The sequence below is a fragment of the Tribolium castaneum genome, chromosome 3, assembly GCF_031307605.1.
Source record: "Tribolium castaneum strain GA2 chromosome 3, icTriCast1.1, whole genome shotgun sequence".
Classification (NCBI taxonomy): Eukaryota; Metazoa; Arthropoda; class Insecta; order Coleoptera; family Tenebrionidae; genus Tribolium; species Tribolium castaneum.
Window position 1 is genome coordinate 21,884,853 of NC_087396.1, and position 25,836 is coordinate 21,910,688.

General features: G+C 33.2%; 1 protein-coding gene across 1 annotated transcript; it reads left to right on the forward strand.

Annotated features, from left to right (window-relative positions):
• Positions 1–26: 26 nt before the first annotated feature.
• Nadk2 (NAD kinase 2, mitochondrial) lies at positions 27–25,653 on the forward strand. Its single transcript, XM_015981519.2, has 5 exons — positions 27–272; positions 24,288–24,555; positions 24,602–24,959; positions 25,044–25,311; positions 25,361–25,653. Exons 1-5 carry the CDS (start codon positions 233–235, stop codon positions 25,591–25,593), a joined length of 1,167 nt encoding a protein of 388 aa, XP_015837005.1. The 5' UTR covers positions 27–232; the 3' UTR covers positions 25,594–25,653.
• Positions 25,654–25,836: the final 183 nt, after the last annotated feature.

Here is a 25,836-nt window from a genome sequence, read left to right on the forward strand (position 1 = left end):
GACATCTACTAGTGGTTCGCCAATCGGTCAAGCCGCAATATGAGGTCGGTTTCTCGCCGAAAATTCAGCACGTTTCGAGAAAATAAAAATCGCACGTTGTGAAATCACTGATAAGAGGGTTCCAACTTTGGTGCAAAGTTCAACGCAATTAGCTCCTAACCTATACTCAAACATACATCCATTTATTTGGTAGTTTTACATGTGATTTCCAATACAAACCGAAAACGATCCGATGTTTAAGCCACGGACTTCATTTAAGGATATTATTCTAGGTAAGAGACTCTAATTCTTGCAGGAATTTTGACGAAAAACTTTGTTTACTGCATCTGTCAGTGCTCCAGTAAATGACGTTTGTGACGTAAAAATTTGTAACGCCGGCTGTTACGCAACCAACATTACGTGGCGCTAAATTCAATTTTTTCCGGTTCATTTATAATTTAGTTTTTAATTTTAAATGTCGATACTACTGCTTACTTACTCTTTTTGTTGGCAAGTTTATCGGCTTGCTTTTTGCGTCTCATGAAAAGTTCGTATAACACAGAAAATGAGCCGCTCAATTCAATGGAACAAACCGCAATGCTCTACGAATTTTAGTTTTTGAGTTATGAATTTTTTTGTTGGATAAAATTTTCCACTATGACAAATGGCTACCCTAAATTTAGGCAAAAAATTTTAAATTTTTAATTCTTGTGAAAAATTGATATAATACGTAAAATGAGCCGTAGAATTCAATCGAACAAACCGCAATGCTCTACGACTTTTAGTTTTTTTTTTATGAATTTTTTTAGTGAAAAACTTTGATTGCCTCTGTAGCCGGAACCGTTGCCCGGAGCGGCTCCGGGTTTAATCGAAAAAATAGAGAAAATTAAGCGCTATCAGATGGTTTTTTGTTCGTTGCTCTAAGTCTTACAGTTTCCGAGAAAAACGCAAAAAAAGTTTCCATTTTCACTTTTTTTCAATTTTCAACCGTCAATTACGGCGAAACTATTAGAGTTATCGAGAGACGGAAAAATCTAGGACAACCGGAATAAAAAACTCTACAAAATGGCATAGGACTCAAGGCGATATCTCGCAAAAAAATTTTCAATTTTCAATCGCCGATTACGGCCAAACTAAATGAGCTAGGAGAAAACTCTTTTTTCCATCGTAAAGAGCACATTAAAATCTATGAGATAGGATAAGTTTTATTCGATTCTGAGACACTTTTAAAATTGTCCATTTTGAAGGGGGGGGTGTTAACTTTTTTTTAATTTTTTTTATTTTCCCAATCACGACTAAACTATTCGAAAAAGTGGAACTGTTTTGATCCTTACCTATGAAAAATGATCCGCGGAATCGATTGGCATCGAAAAAATTGCCAAATTCCCAATAGTTTTTTAGTTATGAATTTTTTAAAATTTTACCAATTTTTGCATTTATCTGCAATTTGCTCAAAAACTATTAGTCGGAGAACAATAATTTTTTTTGAAAAAAATAGATAATTTAAAGAGCTTTCCAACGATAATAAACTTCATGGGGTTATCTCTGATAGTTCCGGAGCTATTGCTTAACAAATGTTCCGGGTACCCAAAATCGACAAAAATTGCGACGAAAATTGAAAAAATCAAACATCAAAAAATCGAACATATGGACTTTTTTTGGACTTTTAACAACTCTAGAGAGTTGTAAAGGCATATATAAATACGAAAAAGTATGATAGAACGAATTTTAAAAAAAATTAATTTTTTCACTTTCTTAAAGGTTACTCAGGAAATTTTAGCAAAAAAAATCAAATTTTTAAATCTCATGAAAAGTTCGTATAATACAGAAAATGAGCCGCTGAATTCAATGGAACAAACCGCACTGCTCTACGACTTTTAGTTTTTGAGTTATGAATTTTTTTGTTGGATAAAATTTTCCACTATGACAAATGGCTACTCTAAATTTAGGCAAAAAATTTTAAATTTTTAATTCTTGTGAAAAATTGATATAATATGTAAAATGAGCCGCTGAATTCAATGGAACAAACCGCACTGCTCTACGACTTTTAGTTTTTGAGTTATGAATTTTTTTGTTGGATAAAATTTTCCACTATGACAAATGGCTACCCTAAATTTAGGCAAAAAATTTTAAATTTTTAATTCTTGTGAAAAATTGATATAATATGTAAAATGAGCCGTAGAATTCAATCGAACAAACCGCAATGCTCTACGACTTTTAGTTTTTTTTTAATGAATTTTTTTAGTGAAAAACTTTGATTGCCTCTGTAGCCGGCACCGTTGCCCGGAGCGGCTCCGGGTTTAATCGAAAAAATAGAGAAAATTAAGCGCTATCAGATGGTTGTTTGTTCGTTGCTCTAAGTCTTACAGTTTCCGAGAAAAACGCAAAAAAAGTTTCCATTTTCACTTTTTTTCAATTTTCAACCGCCAGTTACCGCGAAACTATTAGAGTTATCGAGAGACGGAAAAATCTAGGACAACCGGAATAAAAAACTCTACAAAATGGCATAGGACTCAAGGCGATATCTCGCAAAAAAATTTTCAATTTTCAATCGCCGATTACGGCCAAACTAAAAGAGCTAGGAGAAAACTCTTTTTTCCATCGTAAAGAGCACATCAAAATCTATAAGATAGGATAAGTTTTATTCGATTCTGAGACACTTTTAAAATTGTCCATTTTGAAGGGGGGGGTGTTAACTTTTCTTTAATTTTTCTTATTTTCCCAATTACGACTAAACTATTCGAAAAAGTGGAACTGTTTTGATCCTTACCTATGCAAAATGATCCGGGGAATCGATTGGCATCGAGAAAATTGCCAAATTCCGAATAGTTTTTTAGTTATGAATTTTTTAAAATTTTACCAATTTTTGCATTTTTCTCAAATTTGCTCGAAAACTATTAGTCGCAGAACACTAATTTTTTTTGAAAAAGATAGATAATTTAAAGAGCTTTCCAACGATAATACACTTCATGGGGTTATCTCTGATAGTTCCGGAGCTATTGCTCGACAAAAGTTCCGGGTACCCAAAATCGACCAAAACTGCGACGAAAATTGAAAAAATCAAACATCTAAAAATCGAACATATGGACTTTTTGTGGACTAAAAACAACTTTTGTGGGTTGTTAAGACATAAAGAAGTCCATAAAAATTTGGTGGAGTGAATTTAAAAAAAAATTTTTTTTCATCACTTTGAAGGTAAGGTGTAGGCACAAATTTATTACTCAGGAAATTTGAGCAAAAAATTTGAAAATTTTAAATCTCGTGAAAAGTTGGTATAATACAGAAAAAAAGCCGCTGAATCCAATGGAACAAACCGCGTTGCTCTACGACTTTTAGTTTTCGAGTTATGAATTTTTTTATTGAATAAAATTTTCCACTATGACAAATGACTACCCTAAATTTAGGCAAAAAATTTTAAATTTTTAATTCCTGTGAAAAATTGATATAATATGTAAAATGAGCCGTAGAATTCAATGGAACAAACCGCAGTGCTCTACGACTTTTAGTTTTTTTTTTTATGAATTTTTTTAGTGAAAAACTTTGATCGCCTCTGTAGCCGGAACCGTTGCCCGGAGCGGCTCCGGGTTTAGTCGAAAAAATAGATAAAATTAAGCGCTATCAGATGGTTTTTTGTTCGTTGCTCTAAGTCTTACAGTTTCCGAGAAAAACGCAAAAAAAGGTTTCCATTTTCACTTTTTTTCAATTTTCAACCGCCAATTACGGCGAAACTATTAGAGTTATCGAAAAACGGAAAAATGGAGGATAACCGGAATAAAAAACTCTACAAAATGGCATAGGACTCAAGGCGATATCTCGCAAAAAATTTTTCAATTTTCAAACGCCGATTACGGCCAAACTAAAAGAGCTAGACGAAAACGGTTTGTTCGATCGTAAAGAGCACATCAAAATCTATAAGATAGAATAGGTTTCATTTGATGTAGAGACACTTTAAAAATTGACCGATTTTAAGGGGGGGGTGTTAACTTTTTTTTTATTTTTTTTATTTTCCCAATTACGACTAAACTATTCGAAAAAGTGGAACTGTTTTGATCCTTACCTATGCAAAATGATCCGGGGAATCGATTGGCATCGAGAAAATTGCCAAATTCCGAATAGTTTTTTAGTTATGAATTTTTTAAAATTTTACCAATTTTTGCATTTTTCTCAAATTTGCTCGAAAACTATTAGTCGCAGAACACTAATTTTTTTTGAAAAAGATAGATAATTTAAAGAGCTTTCCAACGATAATACACTTCATGGGGTTATCTCTGATAGTTCCGGAGCTATTGCTCGACAAAAGTTCCGGGTACCCAAAATCGACCAAAACTGCGACGAAAATTGAAAAAATCAAACATCTAAAAATCGAACATATGGACTTTTTGTGGACTAAAAACAACTTTTGTGGGTTGTTAAGACATAAAGAAGTCCATAAAAATTTGGTGGAGTGAATTTAAAAAAAAATTTTTTTTCATCACTTTGAAGGTAAGGTGTAGGCACAAATTTATTACTCAGGAAATTTGAGCAAAAAATTTGAAAATTTTAAATCTCGTGAAAAGTTGGTATAATACAGAAAAAAAGCCGCTGAATCCAATGGAACAAACCGCGTTGCTCTACGACTTTTAGTTTTCGAGTTATGAATTTTTTTATTGAATAAAATTTTCCACTATGACAAATGACTACCCTAAATTTAGGCAAAAAATTTTAAATTTTTAATTCCTGTGAAAAATTGATATAATATGTAAAATGAGCCGTAGAATTCAATGGAACAAACCGCAGTGCTCTACGACTTTTAGTTTTTTTTTTATGAATTTTTTTAGTGAAAAACTTTGATCGCCTCTGTAGCCGGAACCGTTGCCCGGAGCGGCTCCGGGTTTAGTCGAAAAAATAGATAAAATTAAGCGCTATCAGATGGTTTTTTGTTCGTTGCTCTAGGTCTTACAGTTTCCGAGAAAAACGCAAAAAAAGGTTTCCATTTTCACTTTTTTTCAATTTTCAACCGCCAATTACGGCGAAACTATTAGAGTTATCGAAAAACGGAAAAATGGAGGATAACCGGAATAAAAAACTCTACAAAATGGCATAGGACTCAAGGCGATATCTCGCAAAAAATTTTTCAATTTTCAAACGCCGATTACGGCCAAACTAAAAGAGCTAGACGAAAACGGTTTGTTCGATCGTAAAGAGCACATCAAAATCTATAAGATAGAATAGGTTTCATTTGATTTAGAGACACTTTAAAAATTGACCGATTTTAAGGGGGGGGTGTTAACTTTTTTTTTATTTTTTTTATTTTCCCAATTACGACTAAACTATTCGAAAAAGTGGAACTGTTTTGATCCTTACCTATGCAAAATGATCCGGGGAATCGATTGGCATCGAGAAAATTGCCAAATTCCGAATAGTTTTTTAGTTATGAATTTTTTAAAATTTTACCAATTTTTGCATTTTTCTCAAATTTGCTCGAAAACTATTAGTCGCAGAACACTAATTTTTTTTGAAAAAGATAGATAATTTAAAGAGCTTTCCAACGATAATACACTTCATGGGGTTATCTCTGATAGTTCCGGAGCTATTGCTCGACAAAAGTTCCGGGTACCCAAAATCGACCAAAACTGCGACGAAAATTGAAAAAATCAAACATCTAAAAATCGAACATATGGACTTTTTGTGGACTAAAAACAACTTTTGTGGGTTGTTAAGACATAAAGAAGTCCATAAAAATTTGGTGGAGTTAATTTAAAAAAAAATTTTTTTTCATCACTTTGAAGGTAAGGTGTAGGCACAAATTTATTACTCAGGAAATTTGAGCAAAAAATTTGAAAATTTTAAATCTCGTGAAAAGTTGGTATAATACAGAAAAAAAGCCGCTGAATCCAATGGAACAAACCGCGTTGCTCTACGACTTTTAGTTTTCGAGTTATGAATTTTTTTATTGAATAAAATTTTCCACTATGACAAATGACTACCCTAAATTTAGGCAAAAAATTTTAAATTTTTAATTCCTTTGAAAAATTGATATAATATGTAAAATGAGCCGTAGAATTCAATGGAACAAACCGCAGTGCTCTACGACTTTTAGTTTTTTTTTTATGAATTTTTTTAGTGAAAAACTTTGATCGCCTCTGTAGCCGGGACCGTTGCCCGGAGCGGATCCGGGTTTAGTCGAAAAAATAGATAAAATTAAGCGCTATCAGATGGTTTTTTGTTCGTTGCTCTAAGTCTTACAGTTTCCGAGAAAAACGCAAAAAAAGGTTTCCATTTTCACTTTTTTTCAATTTTCAACCGCCAATTACGGCGAAACTATTAGAGTTATCGAAAAACGGAAAAATGGAGGATAACCGGAATAAAAAACTCTACAAAATGGCATAGGACTCAAGGCGATATCTCGCAAAAAATTTTTCAATTTTCAAACGCCGATTACGGCCAAACTAAAAGAGCTAGACGAAAACGGTTTGTTCGATCGTAAAGAGCACATCAAAATCTATAAGATAGAATAGGTTTCATTTGATTTAGAGACACTTTAAAAATTGACCGATTTTAAGGGGGGGGTGTTAACTTTTTTTTTATTTTTTTTATTTTCCCAATTACGACTAAACTATTCGAAAAAGTGGAACTGTTTTGATCCTTACCTATGCAAAATGATCCGGGGAATCGATTGGCATCGAGAAAATTGCCAAATTCCGAATAGTTTTTTAGTTATGAATTTTTTAAAATTTTACCAATTTTTGCATTTTTCTCAAATTTGCTCGAAAACTATTAGTCGCAGAACACTAATTTTTTTTGAAAAAGATAGATAATTTAAAGAGCTTTCCAACGATAATACACTTCATGGGGTTATCTCTGATAGTTCCGGAGCTATTGCTCGACAAAAGTTCCGGGTACCCAAAATCGACCAAAACTGCGACGAAAATTGAAAAAATCAAACATCTAAAAATCGAACATATGGACTTTTTGTGGACTAAAAACAACTTTTGTGGGTTGTTAAGACATAAAGAAGTCCATAAAAATTTGGTGGAGTTAATTTAAAAAAAAATTTTTTTTCATCACTTTGAAGGTAAGGTGTAGGCACAAATTTATTACTCAGGAAATTTGAGCAAAAAATTTGAAAATTTTAAATCTCGTGAAAAGTTGGTATAATACAGAAAAAAAGCCGCTGAATCCAATGGAACAAACCGCGTTGCTCTACGACTTTTAGTTTTCGAGTTATGAATTTTTTTATTGAATAAAATTTTCCACTATGACAAATGACTACCCTAAATTTAGGCAAAAAATTTTAAATTTTTAATTCCTTTGAAAAATTGATATAATATGTAAAATGAGCCGTAGAATTCAATGGAACAAACCGCAGTGCTCTACGACTTTTAGTTTTTTTTTTATGAATTTTTTTAGTGAAAAACTTTGATCGCCTCTGTAGCCGGGACCGTTGCCCGGAGCGGATCCGGGTTTAGTCGAAAAAATAGATAAAATTAAGCGCTATCAGATGGTTTTTTGTTCGTTGCTCTAAGTCTTACAGTTTCCGAGAAAAACGCAAAAAAAGGTTTCCATTTTCACTTTTTTTCAATTTTCAACCGCCAATTACGGCGAAACTATTAGAGTTATCGAAAAACGGAAAAATGGAGGATAACCGGAATAAAAAACTCTACAAAATGGCATAGGACTCAAGGCGATATCTCGCAAAAAATTTTTCAATTTTCAAACGCCGATTACGGCCAAACTAAAAGAGCTAGACGAAAACGGTTTGTTCGATCGTAAAGAGCACATCAAAATCTATAAGATACAATAGGTTTCATTTGATTTAGAGACACTTTAAAAATTGACCGATTTTAAGGGGGGGGTGTTAACTTTTTTTTTATTTTTTTTATTTTCCCAATTACGACTAAACTATTCGAAAAAGTGGAACTGTTTTGATCCTTACCTATGCAAAATGATCCGGGGAATCGATTGGCATCGAGAAAATTGCCAAATTCCGAATAGTTTTTTAGTTATGAATTTTTTAAAATTTTACCAATTTTTGCATTTTTCTCAAATTTGCTCGAAAACTATTAGTCGCAGAACACTAATTTTTTTTGAAAAAGATAGATAATTTAAAGAGCTTTCCAACGATAATACACTTCATGGGGTTATCTCTGATAGTTCCGGAGCTATTGCTCGACAAAAGTTCCGGGTACCCAAAATCGACCAAAACTGCGACGAAAATTGAAAAAATCAAACATCTAAAAATCGAACATATGGACTTTTTGTGGACTAAAAACAACTTTTGTGGGTTGTTAAGACATAAAGAAGTCCATAAAAATTTGGTGGAGTTAATTTAAAAAAAAATTTTTTTTCATCACTTTGAAGGTAAGGTGTAGGCACAAATTTATTACTCAGGAAATTTGAGCAAAAAATTTGAAAATTTTAAATCTCGTGAAAAGTTGGTATAATACAGAAAAAAAGCCGCTGAATCCAATGGAACAAACCGCGTTGCTCTACGACTTTTAGTTTTCGAGTTATGAATTTTTTTATTGAATAAAATTTTCCACTATGACAAATGACTACCCTAAATTTAGGCAAAAAATTTTAAATTTTTAATTCCTGTGAAAAATTGATATAATATGTAAAATGAGCCGTAGAATTCAATGGAACAAACCGCAGTGCTCTACGACTTTTAGTTTTTTTTTTATGAATTTTTTTAGTGAAAAACTTTGATCGCCTCTGTAGCCGGAACCGTTGCCCGGAGCGGCTCCGGGTTTAGTCGAAAAAATAGATAAAATTAAGCGCTATCAGATGGTTTTTTGTTCGTTGCTCTAGGTCTTACAGTTTCCGAGAAAAACGCAAAAAAAGGTTTCCATTTTCACTTTTTTTCAATTTTCAACCGCCAATTACGGCGAAACTATTAGAGTTATCGAAAAACGGAAAAATGGAGGATAACCGGAATAAAAAACTCTACAAAATGGCATAGGACTCAAGGCGATATCTCGCAAAAAATTTTTCAATTTTCAAACGCCGATTACGGCCAAACTAAAAGAGCTAGACGAAAACGGTTTGTTCGATCGTAAAGAGCACATCAAAATCTATAAGATAGAATAGGTTTCATTTGATTTAGAGACACTTTAAAAATTGACCGATTTTAAGGGGGGGGTGTTAACTTTTTTTTTATTTTTTTTATTTTCCCAATTACGACTAAACTATTCGAAAAAGTGGAACTGTTTTGATCCTTACCTATGCAAAATGATCCGGGGAATCGATTGGCATCGAGAAAATTGCCAAATTCCGAATAGTTTTTTAGTTATGAATTTTTTAAAATTTTACCAATTTTTGCATTTTTCTCAAATTTGCTCGAAAACTATTAGTCGCAGAACACTAATTTTTTTTGAAAAAGATAGATAATTTAAAGAGCTTTCCAACGATAATACACTTCATGGGGTTATCTCTGATAGTTCCGGAGCTATTGCTCGACAAAAGTTCCGGGTACCCAAAATCGACCAAAACTGCGACGAAAATTGAAAAAATCAAACATCTAAAAATCGAACATATGGACTTTTTGTGGACTAAAAACAACTTTTGTGGGTTGTTAAGACATAAAGAAGTCCATAAAAATTTGGTGGAGTGAATTTAAAAAAAAATTTTTTTTCATCACTTTGAAGGTAAGGTGTAGGCACAAATTTATTACTCAGGAAATTTGAGCAAAAAATTTGAAAATTTTAAATCTCGTGAAAAGTTGGTATAATACAGAAAAAAAGCCGCTGAATCCAATGGAACAAACCGCGTTGCTCTACGACTTTTAGTTTTCGAGTTATGAATTTTTTTATTGAATAAAATTTTCCACTTTGACAAATGACTACCCTAAATTTAGGCAAAAAATTTTAAATTTTTAATTCCTGTGAAAAATTGATATAATATGTAAAATGAGCCGTAGAATTCAATGGAACAAACCGCAGTGCTCTACGACTTTTAGTTTTTTTTTTATGAATTTTTTTAGTGAAAAACTTTGATCGCCTCTGTAGCCGGAACCGTTGCCCGGAGCGGCTCCGGGTTTAGTCGAAAAAATAGATAAAATTAAGCGCTATCAGATGGTTTTTTGTTCGTTGCTCTAAGTCTTACAGTTTCCGAGAAAAACGCAAAAAAGGTTTCCATTTTCACTTTTTTTCAATTTTCAACCGCCAATTACGGCGAAACTATTAGAGTTATCGAAAAACGGAAAAATGGAGGATAACCGGAATAAAAAACTCTACAAAATGGCATAGGACTCAAGGCGATATCTCGCAAAAAATTTTTCAATTTTCAAACGCCGATTACGGCCAAACTAAAAGAGCTAGACGAAAACGGTTTGTTCGATCGTAAAGAGCACATCAAAATCTATAAGATAGAATAGGTTTCATTTGATTTAGAGACACTTTAAAAATTGACCGATTTTAAGGGGGGGGTGTCAACTTTTTTTTTATTTTTTTTATTTTCCCAATTACGACTAAACTATTCGAAAAAGTGGAACTGTTTTGATCCTTACCTATGCAAAATGATCCGGGGAATCGATTGGCATCGAGAAAATTGCCAAATTCCGAATAGTTTTTTAGTTATGAATTTTTTAAAATTTTACCAATTTTTGCATTTTTCTCAAATTTGCTCGAAAACTATTAGTCGCAGAACACTAATTTTTTTTGAAAAAGATAGATAATTTAAAGAGCTTTCCAACGATAATACACTTCATGGGGTTATCTCTGATAGTTCCGGAGCTATTGCTCGACAAAAGTTCCGGGTACCCAAAATCGACCAAAACTGCGACGAAAATTGAAAAAATCAAACATCTAAAAATCGAACATATGGACTTTTTGTGGACTAAAAACAACTTTTGTGGGTTGTTAAGACATAAAGAAGTCCATAAAAATTTGGTGGAGTGAATTTAAAAAAAAATTTTTTTTCATCACTTTGAAGGTAAGGTGTAGGCACAAATTTATTACTCAGGAAATTTGAGCAAAAAATTTGAAAATTTTAAATCTCGTGAAAAGTTGGTATAATACAGAAAAAAAGCCGCTGAATCCAATGGAACAAACCGCGTTGCTCTACGACTTTTAGTTTTCGAGTTATGAATTTTTTTATTGAATAAAATTTTCCACTATGACAAATGACTACCCTAAATTTAGGCAAAAAATTTTAAATTTTTAATTCCTTTGAAAAATTGATATAATATGTAAAATGAGCCGTAGAATTCAATGGAACAAACCGCAGTGCTCTACGACTTTTAGTTTTTTTTTTATGAATTTTTTTAGTGAAAAACTTTGATCGCCTCTGTAGCCGGGACCGTTGCCCGGAGCGGATCCGGGTTTAGTCGAAAAAATAGATAAAATTAAGCGCTATCAGATGGTTTTTTGTTCGTTGCTCTAAGTCTTACAGTTTCCGAGAAAAACGCAAAAAAAGGTTTCCATTTTCACTTTTTTTCAATTTTCAACCGCCAATTACGGCGAAACTATTAGAGTTATCGAAAAACGGAAAAATGGAGGATAACCGGAATAAAAAACTCTACAAAATGGCATAGGACTCAAGGCGATATCTCGCAAAAAATTTTTCAATTTTCAAACGCCGATTACGGCCAAACTAAAAGAGCTAGACGAAAACGGTTTGTTCGATCGTAAAGAGCACATCAAAATCTATAAGATACAATAGGTTTCATTTGATTTAGAGACACTTTAAAAATTGACCGATTTTAAGGGGGGGGTGTTAACTTTTTTTTTATTTTTTTTATTTTCCCAATTACGACTAAACTATTCGAAAAAGTGGAACTGTTTTGATCCTTACCTATGCAAAATGATCCGGGGAATCGATTGGCATCGAGAAAATTGCCAAATTCCGAATAGTTTTTTAGTTATGAATTTTTTAAAATTTTACCAATTTTTGCATTTTTCTCAAATTTGCTCGAAAACTATTAGTCGCAGAACACTAATTTTTTTTGAAAAAGATAGATAATTTAAAGAGCTTTCCAACGATAATACACTTCATGGGGTTATCTCTGATAGTTCCGGAGCTATTGCTCGACAAAAGTTCCGGGTACCCAAAATCGACCAAAACTGCGACGAAAATTGAAAAAATCAAACATCTAAAAATCGAACATATGGACTTTTTGTGGACTAAAAACAACTTTTGTGGGTTGTTAAGACATAAAGAAGTCCATAAAAATTTGGTGGAGTTAATTTAAAAAAAAATTTTTTTTCATCACTTTGAAGGTAAGGTGTAGGCACAAATTTATTACTCAGGAAATTTGAGCAAAAAATTTGAAAATTTTAAATCTCGTGAAAAGTTGGTATAATACAGAAAAAAAGCCGCTGAATCCAATGGAACAAACCGCGTTGCTCTACGACTTTTAGTTTTCGAGTTATGAATTTTTTTATTGAATAAAATTTTCCACTATGACAAATGACTACCCTAAATTTAGGCAAAAAATTTTAAATTTTTAATTCCTGTGAAAAATTGATATAATATGTAAAATGAGCCGTAGAATTCAATGGAACAAACCGCAGTGCTCTACGACTTTTAGTTTTTTTTTTATGAATTTTTTTAGTGAAAAACTTTGATCGCCTCTGTAGCCGGAACCGTTGCCCGGAGCGGCTCCGGGTTTAGTCGAAAAAATAGATAAAATTAAGCGCTATCAGATGGTTTTTTGTTCGTTGCTCTAGGTCTTACAGTTTCCGAGAAAAACGCAAAAAAAGGTTTCCATTTTCACTTTTTTTCAATTTTCAACCGCCAATTACGGCGAAACTATTAGAGTTATCGAAAAACGGAAAAATGGAGGATAACCGGAATAAAAAACTCTACAAAATGGCATAGGACTCAAGGCGATATCTCGCAAAAAATTTTTCAATTTTCAAACGCCGATTACGGCCAAACTAAAAGAGCTAGACGAAAACGGTTTGTTCGATCGTAAAGAGCACATCAAAATCTATAAGATAGAATAGGTTTCATTTGATTTAGAGACACTTTAAAAATTGACCGATTTTAAGGGGGGGGTGTTAACTTTTTTTTTATTTTTTTTATTTTCCCAATTACGACTAAACTATTCGAAAAAGTGGAACTGTTTTGATCCTTACCTATGCAAAATGATCCGGGGAATCGATTGGCATCGAGAAAATTGCCAAATTCCGAATAGTTTTTTAGTTATGAATTTTTTAAAATTTTACCAATTTTTGCATTTTTCTCAAATTTGCTCGAAAACTATTAGTCGCAGAACACTAATTTTTTTTGAAAAAGATAGATAATTTAAAGAGCTTTCCAACGATAATACACTTCATGGGGTTATCTCTGATAGTTCCGGAGCTATTGCTCGACAAAAGTTCCGGGTACCCAAAATCGACCAAAACTGCGACGAAAATTGAAAAAATCAAACATCTAAAAATCGAACATATGGACTTTTTGTGGACTAAAAACAACTTTTGTGGGTTGTTAAGACATAAAGAAGTCCATAAAAATTTGGTGGAGTGAATTTAAAAAAAAATTTTTTTTCATCACTTTGAAGGTAAGGTGTAGGCACAAATTTATTACTCAGGAAATTTGAGCAAAAAATTTGAAAATTTTAAATCTCGTGAAAAGTTGGTATAATACAGAAAAAAAGCCGCTGAATCCAATGGAACAAACCGCGTTGCTCTACGACTTTTAGTTTTCGAGTTATGAATTTTTTTATTGAATAAAATTTTCCACTATGACAAATGACTACCCTAAATTTAGGCAAAAAATTTTAAATTTTTAATTCCTGTGAAAAATTGATATAATATGTAAAATGAGCCGTAGAATTCAATGGAACAAACCGCAGTGCTCTACGACTTTTAGTTTTTTTTTTATGAATTTTTTTAGTGAAAAACTTTGATCGCCTCTGTAGCCGGAACCGTTGCCCGGAGCGGCTCCGGGTTTAGTCGAAAAAATAGATAAAATTAAGCGCTATCAGATGGTTTTTTGTTCGTTGCTCTAAGTCTTACAGTTTCCGAGAAAAACGCAAAAAAGGTTTCCATTTTCACTTTTTTTCAATTTTCAACCGCCAATTACGGCGAAACTATTAGAGTTATCGAAAAACGGAAAAATGGAGGATAACCGGAATAAAAAACTCTACAAAATGGCATAGGACTCAAGGCGATATCTCGCAAAAAATTTTTCAATTTTCAAACGCCGATTACGGCCAAACTAAAAGAGCTAGACGAAAACGGTTTGTTCGATCGTAAAGAGCACATCAAAATCTATAAGATAGAATAGGTTTCATTTGATTTAGAGACACTTTAAAAATTGACCGATTTTAAGGGGGGGGTGTCAACTTTTTTTTTATTTTTTTTATTTTCCCAATTACGACTAAACTATTCGAAAAAGTGGAACTGTTTTGATCCTTACCTATGCAAAATGATCCGGGGAATCGATTGGCATCGAGAAAATTGCCAAATTCCGAATAGTTTTTTAGTTATGAATTTTTTAAAATTTTACCAATTTTTGCATTTTTCTCAAATTTGCTCGAAAACTATTAGTCGCAGAACAATAATTTTTTTTGAAAAAGATAGATAATTTAAAGAGCTTTCCAACGATAATACACTTCATGGGGTTATCTCTGATAGTTCCGGAGCTATTGCTCGACAAAAGTTCCGGGTACCCAAAATCGACCAAAACTGCGACGAAAATTGAAAAAATCAAACATCTAAAAATCGAACATATGGACTTTTTGTGGACTAAAAACAACTTTTGTGGGTTGTTAAGACATAAAGAAGTCCATAAAAATTTGGTGGAGTGAATTTAAAAAAAAATTTTTTTTCATCACTTTGAAGGTAAGGTGTAGGCACAAATTTATTACTCAGGAAATTTGAGCAAAAAATTTGAAAATTTTAAATCTCGTGAAAAGTTGGTATAATACAGAAAAAAAGCCGCTGAATCCAATGGAACAAACCGCGTTGCTCTACGACTTTTAGTTTTCGAGTTATGAATTTTTTTATTGAATAAAATTTTCCACTATGACAAATGACTACGCTAAATTTAGGCAAAAAATTTTAAATTTTTAATTCCTGTGAAAAATTGATATAATATGTAAAATGAGCCGTAGAATTCAATGGAACAAACCGCAGTGCTCTACGACTTTTAGTTTTTTTTTTATGAATTTTTTTAGTGAAAAACTTTGATCGCCTCTGTAGCCGGAACCGTTGCCCGGAGCGGCTCCGGGTTTAGTCGAAAAAATAGATAAAATTAAGCGCTATCAGATGGTTTTTTGTTCGTTGCTCTAAGTCTTACAGTTTCCGAGAAAAACGCAAAAAAAGGTTTCCATTTTCACTTTTTTTCAATTTTCAACCGCCAATTACGGCGAAACTATTAGAGTTATCGAAAAACGGAAAAATGGAGGATAACCGGAATAAAAAACTCTACAAAATGGCATAGGACTCAAGGCGACATCTCGCAAAAAATTTTTCAATTTTCAAACGCCGATTACGGCCAAACTAAAAGAGCTAGACGAAAACGGTTTGTTCGATCGTAAAGAGCACATCAAAATCTATAAGATACAATAGGTTTCATTTGATTTAGAGACACTTTAAAAATTGACCGATTTTAAGGGGGGGGTGTTAACTTTTTTTTTATTTTTTTTATTTTCCCAATTACGACTAAACTATTCGAAAAAGTGGAACTGTTTTGATCCTTACCTATGCAAAATGATCCGGGGAATCGATTGGCATCGAGAAAATTGCCAAATTCCGAATAGTTTTTTAGTTATGAATTTTTTAAAATTTTACCAATTTTTGCATTTTTCTCAAATTTGCTCGAAAACTATTAGTCGCAGAACACTAATTTTTTTTGAAAAAGATAGATAATTTAAAGAGCTTTCCAACGATAATACACTTCATGGGGTTATCTCTGATAGTTCCGGAGCTATTGCTCGACAAAAGTTCCGGGTACCCAAAATCGACCAAAACTGCGACGAAAATTGAAAAAATCAAACATCTAAAAATCGAACATATGGACTTTTTGTGGACTAAAAACAACTTTTGTGGGTTGTTAAGACATAAAGAAGTCCATAAAAATTTGGTGGAGTGAATTTAAAAAAAAATTTTTTTTCATCACTTTGAAGGTAAGGTGTAGGCACAAATTTATTACTCAGGAAATTTGAGCAAAAAATTTGAAAATTTTAAATCTCGTGAAAAGTTGGTATAATACAGAAAAAAAGCCGCTGAATCCAATGGAACAAACCGCGTTGCTCTACGACTTTTAGTTTTCGAGTTATGAATTTTTTTATTGAATAAAATTTTCCACTATGACAAATGACTACCCTAAATTTAGGCAAAAAATTTTAAATTTTTAATTCCTTTGAAAAATTGATATAATATGTAAAATGAGCCGTAGAATTCAATGGAACAAACCGCAGTGCTCTACGACTTTTAGTTTTTTTTTTATGAATTTTTTTAGTGAAAAACTTTGATCGCCTCTGTAGCCGGGACCGTTGCCCGGAGCGGATCCGGGTTTAGTCGAAAAAATAGATAAAATTAAGCGCTATCAGATGGTTTTTTGTTCGTTGCTCTAAGTCTTACAGTTTCCGAGAAAAACGCAAAAAAAGGTTTCCATTTTCACTTTTTTTCAATTTTCAACCGCCAATTACGGCGAAACTATTAGAGTTATCGAAAAACGGAAAAATGGAGGATAACCGGAATAAAAAACTCTACAAAATGGCATAGGACTCAAGGCGATATCTCGCAAAAAATTTTTCAATTTTCAAACGCCGATTACGGCCAAACTAAAAGAGCTAGACGAAAACGGTTTGTTCGATCGTAAAGAGCACATCAAAATCTATAAGATACAATAGGTTTCATTTGATTTAGAGACACTTTAAAAATTGACCGATTTTAAGGGGGGGGTGTTAACTTTTTTTTTATTTTTTTTATTTTCCCAATTACGACTAAACTATTCGAAAAAGTGGAACTGTTTTGATCCTTACCTATGCAAAATGATCCGGGGAATCGATTGGCATCGAGAAAATTGCCAAATTCCGAATAGTTTTTTAGTTATGAATTTTTTAAAATTTTACCAATTTTTGCATTTTTCTCAAATTTGCTCGAAAACTATTAGTCGCAGAACACTAATTTTTTTTGAAAAAGATAGATAATTTAAAGAGCTTTCCAACGATAATACACTTCATGGGGTTATCTCTGATAGTTCCGGAGCTATTGCTCGACAAAAGTTCCGGGTACCCAAAATCGACCAAAACTGCGACGAAAATTGAAAAAATCAAACATCTAAAAATCGAACATATGGACTTTTTGTGGACTAAAAACAACTTTTGTGGGTTGTTAAGACATAAAGAAGTCCATAAAAATTTGGTGGAGTGATTTAAAAAAAAATTTTTTTTCATCACTTTGAAGGTAAGGTGTAGGCACAAATTTATTACTCAGGAAATTTGAGCAAAAAATTTGAAAAATTTAAATCTCGTGAAAAGTTGGTATAATACAGAAAAAAAGCCGCTGAATCCAATGGAACAAACCGCGTTGCTCTACGACTTTTAGTTTTCGAGTTATGAATTTTTTTATTGAATAAAATTTTCCACTATGACAAATGACTATCCTAAATTTAGGCAAAAAATTTTAAATTTTTAATTCCTGTGAAAAATTGATATAATATGTAAAATGAGCCGTAGAATTCAATGGAACAAACCGCAGTGCTCTACGACTTTTAGTTTTTTTTTTATGAATTTTTTTAGTGAAAAACTTTGATCGCCTCTGTAGCCGGAACCGTTGCCCGGAGCGGCTCCGGGTTTAGTCGAAAAAATAGATAAAATTAAGCGCTATCAGATGGTTTTTTGTTCGTTGCTCTAGGTCTTACAGTTTCCGAGAAAAACGCAAAAAAAGGTTTCCATTTTCACTTTTTTTCAATTTTCAACCGCCAATTACGGCGAAACTATTAGAGTTATCGAAAAACGGAAAAATGGAGGATAACCGGAATAAAAAACTCTACAAAATGGCATAGGACTCAAGGCGATATCTCGCAAAAAATTTTTCAATTTTCAAACGCCGATTACGGCCAAACTAAAAGAGCTAGACGAAAACGGTTTGTTCGATCGTAAAGAGCACATCAAAATCTATAAGATAGAATAGGTTTCATTTGATTTAGAGACACTTTAAAAATTGACCGATTTTAAGGGGGGGGTGTTAACTTTTTTTTTATTTTTTTTATTTTCCCAATTACGACTAAACTATTCGAAAAAGTGGAACTGTTTTGATCCTTACCTATGCAAAATGATCCGGGGAATCGATTGGCATCGAGAAAATTGCCAAATTCCGAATAGTTTTTTAGTTATGAATTTTTTAAAATTTTACCAATTTTTGCATTTTTCTCAAATTTGCTCGAAAACTATTAGTCGCAGAACACTAATTTTTTTTGAAAAAGATAGATAATTTAAAGAGCTTTCCAACGATAATACACTTCATGGGGTTATCTCTGATAGTTCCGGAGCTATTGCTCGACAAAAGTTCCGGGTACCCAAAATCGACCAAAACTGCGACGAAAATTGAAAAAATCAAACATCTAAAAATCGAACATATGGACTTTTTGTGGACTAAAAACAACTTTTGTGGGTTGTTAAGACATAAAGAAGTCCATAAAAATTTGGTGGAGTGAATTTAAAAAAAAATTTTTTTTCATCACTTTGAAGGTAAGGTGTAGGCACAAATTTATTACTCAGGAAATTTGAGCAAAAAATTTGAAAATTTTAAATCTCGTGAAAAGTTGGTATAATACAGAAAAAAAGCCGCTGAATCCAATGGAACAAACCGCGTTGCTCTACGACTTTTAGTTTTCGAGTTATGAATTTTTTTATTGAATAAAATTTTCCACTATGACAAATGACTACCCTAAATTTAGGCAAAAAATTTTAAATTTTTAATTCCTGTGAAAAATTGATATAATATGTAAAATGAGCCGTAGAATTCAATGGAACAAACCGCAGTGCTCTACGACTTTTAGTTTTTTTTTTATGAATTTTTTTAGTGAAAAACTTTGATCGCCTCTGTAGCCGGAACCGTTGCCCGGAGCGGCTCCGGGTTTAGTCGAAAAAATAGATAAAATTAAGCGCTATCAGATGGTTTTTTGTTCGTTGCTTTAAGTCTTACAGTTTCCGAGAAAAACGCAAAAAAAGGTTTCCATTTTCACTTTTTTTCAATTTTCAACCGCCAATTACGGCGAAACTATTAGAGTTATCGAAAAACGGAAAAATGGAGGATAACCGGAATAAAAAACTCTACAAAATGGCATAGGACTCAAGGCGATATCTCGCAAAAAATTTTTCAATTTTCAAACGCCGATTACGGCCAAACTAAAAGAGCTAGACGAAAACGGTTTGTTCGATCGTAAAGAGCACATCAAAATCTATAAGATAGAATAGGTTTCATTTGATTTAGAGACACTTTAAAAATTGACCTATTTTAAGGGGGGGGTGTTAACTTTTTTTTTATTTTTTTTATTTTCCCAATTACGACTAAACTATTCGAAAAAGTGGAACTGTTTTGATCCTTACCTATGCAAAATGATCCGGGGAATCGATTGGCATCGAGAAAATTGCCAAATTCCGAATAGTTTTTTAGTTATGAATTTTTTAAAATTTTACCAATTTTTGCATTTTTCTCAAATTTGCTCGAAAACTATTAGTCGCAGAACACTAATTTTTTTTGAAAAAGATAGATAATTTAAAGAGCTTTCCAACGATAATACACTTCATGGGGTTATCTCTGATAGTTCCGGAGCTATTGCTCGACAAAAGTTCCGGGTACCCAAAATCGACCAAAACTGCGACGAAAATTGAAAAAATCAAACATCTAAAAATCGAACATATGGACTTTTTGTGGACTAAAAACAACTTTTGTGGGTTGTTAAGACATAAAGAAGTCCATAAAAATTTGGTGGAGTGAATTTAAAAAAAAATTTTTTTTCATCACTTTGAAGGTAAGGTGTAGGCACAAATTTATTACTCAGGAAATTTGAGCAAAAAATTTGAAAATTTTAAATCTCGTGAAAAGTTGGTATAATACAGAAAAAAAGCCGCTGAATCCAATGGAACAAACCGCGTTGCTCTACGACTTTTAGTTTTCGAGTTATGAATTTTTTTATTGAATAAAATTTTCCACTATGACAAATGACTACCCTAAATTTAGGCAAAAAATTTTAAATTTTTAATTCCTGTGAAAAATTGATATAATATGTAAAATGAGCCGTAGAATTCAATGGAACAAACCGCAGTGCTCTACGACTTTTAGTTTTTTTTTTATGAATTTTTTTAGTGAAAAACTTTGATCGCCTCTGTAGCCGGAACCGTTGCCCGGAGCGGCTCCGGGTTTAGTCGAAAAAATAGATAAAATTAAGCGCTATCAGATGGTTTTTTGTTCGTTGCTCTAAGTCTTACAGTTTCCGAGAAAAACGCAAAAAAAGGTTTCCATTTTCACTTTTTTTCAATTTTCAACCGCCAATTACGGCGAAACTATTAGAGTTATCGAAAAACGGAAAAATGGAGGATAACCGGAATAAAAAACTCTACAAAATGGCATAGGACTCAAGGCGATATCTCGCAAAAAATTTTTCAATTTTCAAACGCCGATTACGGCCAAACTAAAAGAGCTAGACGAAAACGGTTTGTTCGATCGTAAAGAGCACATCAAAATCTATAAGATAGAATAGGTTTCATTTGATTTAGAGACACTTTAAAAATTGACCGATTTTAAGGGGGGGGTGTTAACTTTTTTTTTATTTTTTTTATTTTCCCAATTACGACTAAACTATTCGAAAAAGTGGAACTGTTTTGATCCTTACCTATGCAAAATGATCCGGGGAATCGATTGGCATCGAGAAAATTGCCAAATTCCGAATAGTTTTTTAGTTATGAATTTTTTAAAATTTTACCAATTTTTGCATTTTTCTCAAATTTGCTCGAAAACTATTAGTCGCAGAACACTAATTTTTTTTGAAAAAGATAGATAATTTAAAGAGCTTTCCAACGATAATACACTTCATGGGGTTATCTCTGATAGTTCCGGAGCTATTGCTCGACAAAAGTTCCGGGTACCCAAAATCGACCAAAACTGCGACGAAAATTGAAAAAATCAAACATCTAAAAATCGAACATATGGACTTTTTGTGGACTAAAAACAACTTTTGTGGGTTGTTAAGACATAAAGAAGTCCATAAAAATTTGGTGGAGTGAATTTAAAAAAAAATTTTTTTTCATCACTTTGAAGGTAAGGTGTAGGCACAAATTTATTACTCAGGAAATTTGAGCAAAAAATTTGAAAATTTTAAATCTCGTGAAAAGTTGGTATAATACAGAAAAAAAGCCGCTGAATCCAATGGAACAAACCGCGTTGCTCTACGACTTTTAGTTTTCGAGTTATGAATTTTTTTATTGAATAAAATTTTCCACTATGACAAATGACTACCCTAAATTTAGGCAAAAAATTTTAAATTTTTAATTCCTGTGAAAAATTGATATAATATGTAAAATGAGCCGTAGAATTCAATGGAACAAACCGCAGTGCTCTACGACTTTTAGTTTTTTTTTTATGAATTTTTTTAGTGAAAAACTTTGATCGCCTCTGTAGCCGGAACCGTTGCCCGGAGCGGCTCCGGGTTTAGTCGAAAAAATAGATAAAATTAAGCGCTATCAGATGGTTTTTTGTTCGTTGCTCTAAGTCTTACAGTTTCCGAGAAAAACGCAAAAAAAGGTTTCCATTTTCACTTTTTTTCAATTTTCAACCGCCAATTACGGCGAAACTATTAGAGTTATCGAAAAACGGAAAAATGGAGGATAACCGGAATAAAAAACTCTACAAAATGGCATAGGACTCAAGGCGATATCTCGCAAAAAATTTTTCAATTTTCAAACGCCGATTACGGCCAAACTAAAAGAGCTAGACGAAAACGGTTTGTTCGATCGTAAAGAGCACATCAAAATCTATAAGATAGAATAGGTTTCATTTGATTTAGAGACACTTTAAAAATTGACCGATTTTAAGGGGGGGGTGTCAACTTTTTTTTTATTTTTTTTATTTTCCCAATTACGACTAAACTATTCGAAAAAGTGGAACTGTTTTGATCCTTACCTATGCAAAATGATCCGGGGAATCGATTGGCATCGAGAAAATTGCCAAATTCCGAATAGTTTTTTAGTTATGAATTTTTTAAAATTTTACCAATTTTTGCATTTTTCTCAAATTTGCTCGAAAACTATTAGTCGCAGAACACTAATTTTTTTTGAAAAAGATAGATAATTTAAAGAGCTTTCCAACGATAATACACTTCATGGGGTTATCTCTGATAGTTCCGGAGCTATTGCTCGACAAAAGTTCCGGGTACCCAAAATCGACCAAAACTGCGACGAAAATTGAAAAAATCAAACATCTAAAAATCGAACATATGGACTTTTTGTGGACTAAAAACAACTTTTGTGGGTTGTTAAGACATAAAGAAGTCCATAAAAATTTGGTGGAGTGAATTTAAAAAAAAATTTTTTTTCATCACTTTGAAGGTAAGGTGTAGGCACAAATTTATTACTCAGGAAATTTGAGCAAAAAATTTGAAAATTTTAAATCTCGTGAAAAGTTGGTATAATACAGAAAAAAAGCCGCTGAATCCAATGGAACAAACCGCGTTGCTCTACGACTTTTAGTTTTCGAGTTATGAATTTTTTTATTGAATAAAATTTTCCACTATGACAAATGACTACCCTAAATTTAGGCAAAAAATTTTAAATTTTTAATTCCTGTGAAAAATTGATATAATATGTAAAATGAGCCGTAGAATTCAATGGAACAAACCGCAGTGCTCTACGACTTTTAGTTTTTTTTTTATGAATTTTTTTAGTGAAAAACTTTGATCGCCTCTGTAGCCGGAACCGTTGCCCGGAGCGGCTCCGGGTTTAGTCGAAAAAATAGATAAAATTAAGCGCTATCAGATGGTTTTTTGTTCGTTGCTCTAAGTCTTACAGTTTCCGAGAAAAACGCAAAAAAAGGTTTCCATTTTCACTTTTTTTCAATTTTCAACCGCCAATTACGGCGAAACTATTAGAGTTATCGAAAAACGGAAAAATGGAGGATAACCGGAATAAAAAACTCTACAAAATGGCATAGGACTCAAGGCGATATCTCGCAAAAAAATTTTCAATTTTCAATCGCCGATTACGGCCAAACTAAAAGAGCTAGGAGAAAACTCTTTTTTCCATCGTAAAGAGCACATCAAAATCTATAAGATAGGATAAGTTTTATTCGATTCTGAGACACTTTTAAAATTGTCCATTTTGAAGGGGGGGGTGTTAACTTTTTTTTAATTTTTTTTATTTTCCCAATTACGACTAAACTATTCGAAAAAGTGGAACTGTTTTGATCCTTACCTATGAAAAATGATCCGGGGAATCGATTGGCATCGAAAAAATTTCCAAATTCCCAATAGTTTTTTAGTTATGAATTTTTTAAAATTTTACCAATTTTTGCATTTATCTGCAATTTGCTCAAAAACTATTAGTCGGAGAACAATAATTTTTTTTGAAAAAAATAGATAATTTAAAGAGCTTTCCAACGATAATAAACTTCATGGGGTTATCTCTGATAGTTCCGGAGCTATTGCTCAACAAATGATCCGGGTACCCAAAATCGACAAAAATTGCGACGAAAATTGAAAAAATCAAACATAAAAAAATCGAACATATGGACTTTTTTGGACTTTTAACAACTCTAGAGAGTTGTAAAGGCATATATAAATACGAAAAAGTATGATAGAACGAATTTAAAAAAAAAATAATTTTTTCACTTTCTTAAAGGTAAGTGTTATTACTCAGGAAATTTTAGCAAAAAAAATCAAATTTTTAAATCTCATGAAAAGTTCGTATAATACAGAAAATGAGCCGCTGAATTCAATGGAACAAACCGCACTGCTCTACGACTTTTAGTTTTTGAGTTTTGAATTACTCAGGAAGTTTTAGCAAGGTAATTCAAATTTTCAAATCTCGTGGAAAGCTGCTACAACAAATAAAATGAGCCACAGAATTGTTTGGAACCAATCGTTTTGCTCTACGACTTTTAAGTATTGAGTTATCATTGTTTACTAAGTAGCCCGGCGCATCCACCATTTTGTTAAATTGAGAAAATCCTAAATCCCGTTTTATGGATAATTACCATTATTTTTTAATATGTTCTACATGTAATTGTTTTACTCTCCGTGAGTTCCATTGCTTATTTCTTGTATTAATTATTATTTTATCAATTAATGGTAATTTTCTATTACGATTCTGTACACTGATAATGAAATTATTGTGAAAACTTGCCGAATTGCGGTTTTGTGATTGTGCCACTTTTTAGGGCTCAAAAATGTGGCCACAACATCCGAAGGCCAGCTCAAGAATTCTATTAAAATTGATAAGGTCTTAGTTTTATCAAAACTGTCGCGTTATGAGTTCGAGAAAAAGCAATCAAAGTTCAGCAACGACGACGATCTCGAGCAAGAGCTTCGAAGTCGAGGAACCGACTTCGAGTGGCTCATACATTGCCACATGCTGCACAAAAAGTTCGAAACGAACGTGGTCAACACATTTAGGAGAATGGGAATCGACGTACAAGTGGCCAACAGGTGCACATTTTCGCCCCGATCTTCAAATTTTACCCCAATATTCCAGATTCAATTACACACAGGACAAGGTGGATTGGGCGGACGTTATAGTGCCAACTGGGGGCGATGGCACGTTTCTTTTAGCTTCGAGTCGGATTAGGGACAACACGAAACCGGTGATTGGCTTCAACTCGGACCCCAATCGCTCCGAGGGCCACCTCTGTCTCCCCAAAAAATACTCGGCGAACATTCAAAGCGCCATCGAAAAGCTGCAAAACGGGGACTTTGACTGGCTGCTGCGGAGCCGAATTCGCGTCAAGCTCATCAGCCAGAAGGGCGATATTGTGCCGAAATGCCTCCACGAGATCGAGGACAACTTTGGGAAAATCCACGGCAAGATTCTCCCCGTTTTAGCTTTAAATGAAGTAAGTATACGTTGTAGTTACATTTTATGTTTTCATAGTCTTTGAATTTTTGTTAATAGTTGTTGTTTAATATTTTTTTGTCAGGTTTTTGTGGGAGAGTCAATCTCTTCCCGCGTCTCCCACCTGCAATTGCGCCTCAACGGCTCCGTGGAGCAAACCAGCATCAAATGTTCCGGGGTGTGCGTTTGCACCGGAACAGGGTCGACTTCCTGGCACTTGAGCATCAATCGACTTCCGGCACAAAGCGTGTCCGAGCTTCTCAAGCTCGTTGAGGTGGATTCCAGAGAAGAACGCGAGGTTTTGGCGGCGAAAATCGCCGACGAGTACAACAGAAACCTCATTTTCAGACCTGGTGATTCCCCGAAAAGGTGCAGGAAACTGTAATACCGGCTTTGTTGCAGATGACTCACGGATGAGTTACACGATCCGCGATTTAATATCGGCTGGCGTTTGGCCGCATCCCAAGGGAATCAAGTCCAGGGATTTTATCACAAAGTTGGAGATCAAGTCGAATTGTTATAAAGCGAGCCTTGTTATCGACGGAGGCGTTTCGTTCGATTTTAATGACGGCACGATTGCGTTTCTTGAAATCAGACCAGAGGATTCTTTACGAACTGTCGTGCTGCGGCCCTAATTTTAAGCATCACTGTTTTTTTTGTATGTAATAATAATAAAGTAAAGTACCACCACTGCACCACTGATTATTTATTTGTCGCGGGTTTTTATATAAGAAATTTAATTCTCTACAACTTTGTTCCCAATACTATTTTGAATCTTCACCCGTATTCCCAGCGTTTTGAAATATACGGGACAGAGTGCAAATTGGTAAAAGTTTGAAATTTTTTTAAATATATTTTATGATAATTTTTTTTCTTTT